The sequence below is a fragment of the Halyomorpha halys genome, unplaced genomic scaffold, assembly GCF_000696795.3.
Source record: "Halyomorpha halys isolate HHAL.00 unplaced genomic scaffold, Hhal_1.1 Scaffold255.1, whole genome shotgun sequence".
Taxonomy (NCBI): domain Eukaryota; kingdom Metazoa; phylum Arthropoda; class Insecta; order Hemiptera; family Pentatomidae; genus Halyomorpha; species Halyomorpha halys.
Window position 1 is genome coordinate 158422 of NW_027114251.1, and position 8305 is coordinate 166726.

Below are 8305 nucleotides of genomic sequence, written 5' to 3' on the forward strand. Positions count from 1 at the left end.
TTTGTTTTGCAGGCTATTCTGGCCAGTCATTAATTATAAGTTAAAAACCTATTTTTTAATTTAAAATCATAAATATCTAAATCTTCTTATTTTAAAATTATCCACCAAATCACTACCATATACACAAACCATTTATTCTTTATTGTAAATGAATTTGTATGTAAATGCCATTAAAAATAAGATGTGCTATGAAAACTATAAATAAACAAGAATTACAAGAAGTATTAGACAATTATTGATGAATGGAAATAATGACAAATAAAAAGTAGATACAAAAGAAATATAAAATAAGTAAGTAAACTAACTAAAAACTAAAGGACTGTATTTTTATATTTTGTTTTTATTTATAATTATCTCCTTATCATTAATAAATTAACTATACTCCTAATACATTTTTAAATTTTTGTTTATTCATACGTTTTACTGTACATTTAATTTTTGTTTTCTTTAATTTACTTTGTTCATTTTTATATAAATTTTCTTGTGTTTTAAATCATTTTTAGCCATTCCTTAATTATTTGCTTTTGTTATTGTTATCTGTTCCCTAACTTTATTAGATTATTTTAGTTGTTTGTATCTTTTTTAGCCCTGAGAAAGTCCTGCAATGTGGGATGAAACCTTTTTATTTATTTTTATTTAATACCAGATCAGCCTAGTGGGTTGATATAACAGTTATATATTTTTTAAAAAATTGATTATGGGGGAGGAAGGTTTAGTCTCATATAACACACCCCTAACTAGATAAAATCTTATATTCTAAAATAAATAATCACTCTGACTTTGACTTCCGCTAAAACAGCCCTGATGAAGCCCTGCAACGTGGAGCGAAACATTGGCTCAAATAAAAATAGTACATAATATTACTATTAGAGTTTAATTTGACCGCATCCAGATCATATTCCATTTACTATAAAATTTTATAAAATAAATAGATAAAAATAATAATTTTTTATAAGAGAGAAAAGTAAAATTAATAACAGCATTTGTAGACTTAACAAAACAAACAATAGCTCTATAATGGTGGAAAAAAAAACCAAGTTAATTTGAAAAAAGGACGAAGATAAAATAAATAAAATAGAAGTTATCTCAATAATATAATTGATAAATACAGAATTTATAACAGGATGTCCTGTAGCAGTCTGGGCTTCAGTCTTCGGGTTGAGGTTGGGTTTCCCAAGTTGTAGGTCATTACTCCTTTAACTGTCGGTAACTGGGAATGAAACTTTTCATCAATGTTTTTTTTTATGTAATCTAACTATTATTAAAAGAATAAATAAAAATATAGTAATAATAAATAAAACATCACAACAAACCACCTGTCATGTTTAAAGACAGGGAACGAATGACAAAAGCAGCTATGGGGTAGATATAGATTGGGGGGAGAAATGACGGTCAAAAAAAGTTAAATATAAGCGAAATACACTAAAAATATAAAAATAAGATAAAAAAAAAAAAAAAAGAAAGATATTAAGGAAAAAAAAGATTATTAAGATATAAAAATTATAGGAAGGTTTGGTGATAATAATAAATATAATTATTATATAATATAGGAAACATAATTAAGAAATTAAATCATAGAATACATATTTAAAAAAAACATACATAGATAAAAAATACAGTTAAGATAACACAATGAAGACATTATAGATACAATACAATTAATGTAAAAGGAATTGTAAATTTTCTTATATATTTATTGTAAAATATCGATATTATCTTAACTGTATTTACTGGCAAATCTTCGGCGAATATATGGTTGTTGTTAACAACTATCAATTATTGTTTCATTTTTACTGTACCTCTGACTATCTCCTTCATATTTAATTAACTATTGCTCCATTCAAATTGCTTTTAAACCACAACCTTTTATTATTTTTATGATTATAGTTTTTTACTTCGGCAGCTGCCTCTGGACAAAAATTAGCTATAGTTGAAACTAATAGCTAAAATTGACCTGGATAAGACCCTTATTCATGAATGAACCATTGATACATCAATATTGTATCCATGACAATTTTAGCTATTAGATTCGACGATAGCTAATTTTTGCCTAACTCTAGGGATAGTCATGGCAATGAGAATTGAAGTGCTCATGGCAAGTAGAACCTTAAAAAAACATCGCAATATAATTGATTCTGGGGAGGAGGGGAAACAGCTGACTGGTAAGCCATGGTTGTGGTAGCTTAAGGTTTCACAATGTCTCTTTGGCCTGAATAATGGAAGCAACAATTTCAAATGAAGATTTTGTATTTAAGAGTTGCTTGATAGTGGTTATAGATAAGAGCTAACTTAAGAAAATTCATGATTTTGTAAATTGGAGATGAGATTTTTGTTGAAAATTGCCTGTTATTTAGGAAACACCCTATAAAATCTATTCCTTTTTTTTTTTTACCTGAATGTTCATAATAATCAGAAATAATTATATCATAAAAAAAAAAAAATATTTCTGGATAAGGAAGAGTTTAAATCTTACTAATGGTTAAACACCCAATGAAGGTTCAAGTACCTCCTTTATTAAGTTATGTTTAAAAAGTCATATAACTTACTGAGCTATCTCACTCTATTAAAATCAAAATCATAATCAACTAAGATTTAATTGTTAATTAATAGCAATTTTACATATAACTAAACTTCTACTTTTGATTAAAATTTAAATTATGATTAAATTTCATCATTATAATATTTGAAAGAAAAGAAAAATGGCTTTATTATTCTGAGATGTCATTTCAGTACAATACATGGGTACATTTTAAATTGGTTAGGGTGCTGTGCCTATTATATAACTTTAATTTATTATATAACAGTTATTTGATCCCAATTTTTGATTACTTTAATGAAAACTATGAATAATTACTAGTCTTAATTGATGAGTCCACCAAGTATAGGTAAGAGGAATTGGCGGCTTTTTCAAAACATTAAAAAAAATTAATTTTTCATTTAGAGCTCTATATCTTCAACACTACTAACAAGACTAGAAAACCTAAGAGAACATCATTTAAAGTATAGTAAATTTACTAAAACATGAGCCCTAATAGGGCTATTTATGCTCAATAGTTCGCAAGATATAGATTTTTAAATTGTAACATTTCAGAAAAAAAGCATTGAAAAATCAATAGTTAGTGAATTTATTTTGAGAAAACTATATTTCAAAAACCATTTGACATACAGATGTCTATCAGCACTAAAATTAAAGCTAGTTTAATGTGCTATAAAGTAGTTTATAATGAGGAGTAGTAGTTTTTATATTTTCCAAAATAAATTCAAAAATATTGGTTTCTAGGAATTCTTTGTTCCTTTAATTATTGGAGTGACTTTCCCCCAATCCTTTGATATAATCATGATAAAATTCTAGGCCTCCACATGGAATTATTAAGTAAAAATGCCGGAAACCAACTATTAATTAATAAGCCATTTGTAAACAAATTATAAAGGTAATATAGGAAAAAAAAATTTCCCACTAAAAAAAATATATTTCCATTATCCAAGAATATGCTTGAATTTTTATCTTTACAGAATATTTTATTAAAACTATTTATTATACAATTCTTTGTACACTTCATATATTTTAAAAAATAAAAGTTTTGATATGATTACAGAATCGGTAAAAATAATTGATATAAACAAAATTACAAAACATAAATGTCTTTCTCATTACATCATATCATTTAATAATTTTATATACATGTCTGGTTAACAAAGATTTTCATCACTATCTCATTTTAATTAAGCGTTTGCTAGAAAAAAGGCATCTGCTAGAAAAACATGATCTTAGAATTACCAGCTAAAGTTTTGTAAATAATATATCAATGTAAAAATTAGCTTTTTTTATTTTAGGTGTAAAAATTATAATACAGGTTTGAAACATTGCTAAATAATAAAATGTATATAAAAGATTCTGAAAATGTAATGTCCAGAAAAAAAGGACTATTAACTCTCAATGCTTATTTTCCAGCTACTGCCTAAATTATAAATAAATACATCATTTAGAATATAAAAATTGTAGTTAACACCTAGAATATAATCTTAATTCTATTTATCTACAAAATTGACAACAGGTTTACACAAATATATACATTTGAAATAGGGAAGAATATTCCAGGTCTTAAATAAGACATCACAGTTCATTTCTATTCACTAGTTTCTCTCAACCTCATAGAATTAGTGATCTACGATTCCACAACTTCATAAATTTTTAGTCAGCCATATGACAAAAGGCTTTCTGACAAATTATTCCTACACATAAACTACTTGACTTTATTCTCTATTTTGACATTTACTGATTTCGGTTTCTTAATTAAGACAGTCCTTATATTTTGAAATGGCATTTCTATGCACAGAGTTAACAAGATGGAGGCGATTATCACAGCAATTGTCTCTTTGATGTCAACCTATAAAAAAAAAATTATAAATTTAAGTTAAAGAAATTTGTGATAGATGTAAGAGTTGAGATCTTTAAATCAGATATTAAAAATAAATATAAGATTAAAATACTATGGTTTTCATTTTTATTGAGGGTGATATTGTGAGTAATTAATGGTAGCAATGAGGGTATTCATGATATTGTGTTAAATGTAAAATGTTTTGCCATCTTAAATGTTATAAGTATAGGACTATGAGCAGCCCTGTTGCATGACACTCTCCATTTAACAGACTCTCAACCATGTTATATGTTACATCGTTTTAACATGGTGGAAGAAGGAAATATTTCTCTATTTAACATCAGTTTTTCCATTTAACATGCTAATGCTCTGTTGGCTTGGGAGCTATTGTAAAAGGACGCCATTTTTCTAGCTTACATTCCGGGTGGTGGGAAGATCTCCAGCACCTTCCTTTCACCTAAGATTGTCCTGAACCATGTTTAGTGCTGCCCTAGCTTTCACCAGATTTTTTTCTGCTGAGAGGTATAGTATAAAGTATTTATTGACAAAGCTATGAATTTCTATCTTCAAAATTAAATTGTCAACAGTCCACCAATATCAAACTTCCAAAATTTCAGCCTGAACTTGTCCCGACTTTCTTTGGCTGGGTGATAGGTTTACATACCAAGACAATACTGACTCCAGATATAATACTGTAGTGGCATCCAGTAACCGGTTTTGTGCAAACTACAAAGATGTGAGAGAAGGTTGATGAAGAACATGAGGAAGCTTTTAGGATCTTTGTTACAAAATGCCAAAAATTATTAATATAATACAATACAATAATTCACGCCTCCTCTCTGATATAGCATGATGAGAGAAGAGCTTTACTTATGTTTAAAACATTTAATAATAGCGAGAAGAGTAGTCAACTATTAACTCGTCTTTAATTTTATTTTGTTAGTTTATTTTTTAAACTACAAAAATATTATCAAAAGTACATATTGTGCCAAATAGCATATTCCAAAGAAAACAGAAACAACATTTTTTAAAATCCTCCAGATATAGTAAAAAATATATCTGAAGATGAGAAATATGTGTAAATACATAAATGTTGTTTGTTTATAACTATAAACAAATATTGAGAGGAAATAGCTAAATGATAACCATGACATAATTAATACGTTAATTGTTAAACATAAATTCATTATAATGAGAAGATATTACGGTCACACAAATAAGTAAGATTTCCAAAGTGGGCACCACCACCCCCTGGTGGGTGCTGAAGCGATTCAGGGGGGCGGTGATGGCAATAGCTGCATTTGAGGGGGATGAATAACTACAAGTTGTCACGGTCAACAATATTAATGCTGATGAAAATAGAGCCGAGAATTACTTAATTGGTAGCAGCACACCTGGTTCATCCTTCTCATTAAGATGATTTCGAATGTTTTATTTTATTTTTTTATTACATTCTATTCTGAGTTCAATAAATAGTTTCATAATTTCCAAGTTCAATATTTCTAATTTACACCTTTCTTTGCTATATTTTATGAAAAAGGTTGAAACATTATTACATATATATTTCCTATTAATTGCTATTAAAATAAAAATTGATTTCCAGGGGGCGCTAAGTAATATTGTCCCTGGAAAGGGAGTGGTAGGACAAAAAAGTTTGGGAACCACTGAAATAAAACTTATTTTATAAGTGCCAATGTTTCGGCCAAAATTTCAGGCCTTCATTAGGGCTAAGGGCAACTATAAAGATAACAAACATAATGAATAAAAGGAAATATAGGATAAGTATAAAACTAGTAATATAGGTGCATAATTAGTATTAGAAGAAAATGTATAGTGCTAGTAATATTAGTAGTATGAGAATATATTATTATTAAAATTATGAAAGAGGGAATAAATTACATCTGAAAATCCAGGATGTAAATAAATGTACAATATTGAAATTATTTAAAAACAATTTTAAATATTTATTAATGATATTAATTTTGATTTTGTTCATTTATGTACTGGATTTTTGGGCGTATATTATTTTTCTTTCATCCCTCTTTCAAAATTTTAATAATAATATATTCTCATGCTGTTTTTCTTCTTGTTCTTTTTTTTTTTTTTTTTTTTATTACTTGCCCTATAAATTTTCTTCTAAAACTAATAATGTATCTATATTATTAGTTCGTAGGAAGATAGTCTGGGTGGCGGTCAATAAAGGTATCTAAAAAGTAGCATAAAACTATTTATTGTTAACCAACGTTTCGCCCCACTTTGCAGGGCTTCAGCCGGGCTGTCAGATTGAAACATAGATGACAACTGAATTGAGTTGAGGGCCTTTGCTTTCTTCACTGACTGTACACTTAAACATCTCCTTCTCATATGAAATAATTAAATAAACGAACAACATAAAAAATCAAGCCTTACCAAAAATTGCATCGTGTAATAATCGGAATGACGAGTCCTTCCAACATTAAAGAAGAAAACTGGAAACTGCGTTAAATAGAAGGTATAAGAAAGTCTTGATGTAATCTGAAATCCTCTCCATGAAGCCAGCTCGGTGAGAAAGCCTGAGCATTAAGAACATCATTAAACATATTTAACTAAAAATTAGTATATAGTTTTCCAGTTCTTATCTGACTAAATCTTATAAATTATTGTCCTATTATTATTTAGAAAAAAAAAAAAGATTACAGTAAACTCAATAAAATAAGTTACACTTATATTAATGTTATTCACTCCAGACCTCATTGCCTTATACAATCTGCCCATATATAACATATTACAATGACATTTGACTAAGTTTTGTCAATGTTAATTGTATCAGAAATATTTTAGGTGCTACAAATTTTAATAACAAATACTTCACATGTTCACACCAGGGTATACTGCTGGTGGCCTGTACTGGACTGTCTCATCGGGCGGTTTCTACCACCAGTGGTACACATTTGATTGTGCTATTAGATGGTATATAACCTCAAATATTTAGATCTTTAAAACTTTGACTGCCGGAAAAGACACTTGTTGTTTGGATGGCGGAAAAGTGGGCGTCCTGAAAGGTGGTGCTTACCATCTTTTTTCTATTATCAGAGGTAAATATTTAGAAAGAAGACATCAAGAATCACCAGTCAACCAAGAAAATTTTATAATTGGTTAGTTTTCTCAACATAGAATTTAAGTATATTTGTAAAAGTAGCCATTAATTTATTCAAGTGTCTTAGTGTTCTGATTGTATGGAAAAACCGCCCTGACATAAGAGTCAATAATGTTTAATAATTTAAAATGAAATTCTCATATCTATTTAATTTATTCATTTAAACCTTTAAAATCTTCAAAGCTATGTTTTAGATCTGAGAATAATGAAGATCGTTAAATACCTTATAATTATTTTAATAAATCTTGAATATTACAATGTATTTAATCATTTTTATTTTTTGATCAATATATGTTTAAAATTAATATTTTATAAATAAATCAAACGGTATCCTAATTAAGTCTCAACACTCTTTATTATATCAACAGACCAACGTTTCGGCTGATTTGGCCATCCTCAAGGACAATCTGAAATATAAATTTACCTCTCACATCCAAATTTAAAAATGTTTTGCAGACTATTCTGCCTCGGTCATTAATTAAAAGTCAAATCACCCTATTTTGTCACACTTCATTAATTTTTAATTTTAGATCAACTATTGTTAACGCCATAATATATAATTACCTTGTAAATAATTGTAAATAGTATTTGAGTTTTATCAGTATTTAATTTAGTTACATTTATTTTTATTTGTATTGTTTTATTTAGATTTAGTTATTTGGAAAGAAAAAATGTTAATGCCATAATATATAATTACCTTGTAAATAGTATTTGAGTTTTATCAGTATTTAATTTAGTTACATTTATTTTTATTTGTATTGTTTTATTGGATTTAGTTATTTAAAAAGCA

The 8305-nt window shown here is 27.5% G+C and overlaps 1 protein-coding gene across 1 annotated transcript in view; it reads right to left on the reverse strand.

Annotated features, from left to right (window-relative positions):
* Positions 1-3460: 3460 nt before the first annotated feature.
* drd (drop dead) overlaps positions 3461-8305 on the reverse strand; it is a 26142-nt gene continuing 21297 nt past the window's right edge. Inside the window, exons 12-13 of the mRNA XM_067051465.1 lie at positions 6789-6931; positions 3461-4388 (exon numbers count right to left, since the gene is read on the reverse strand). Coding sequence (XP_066907566.1) covers positions 4245-4388; positions 6789-6931 — 287 coding nt within the window. The 3' untranslated portion in view covers positions 3461-4244. The remainder of the gene's footprint in view (positions 4389-6788; positions 6932-8305) is intronic.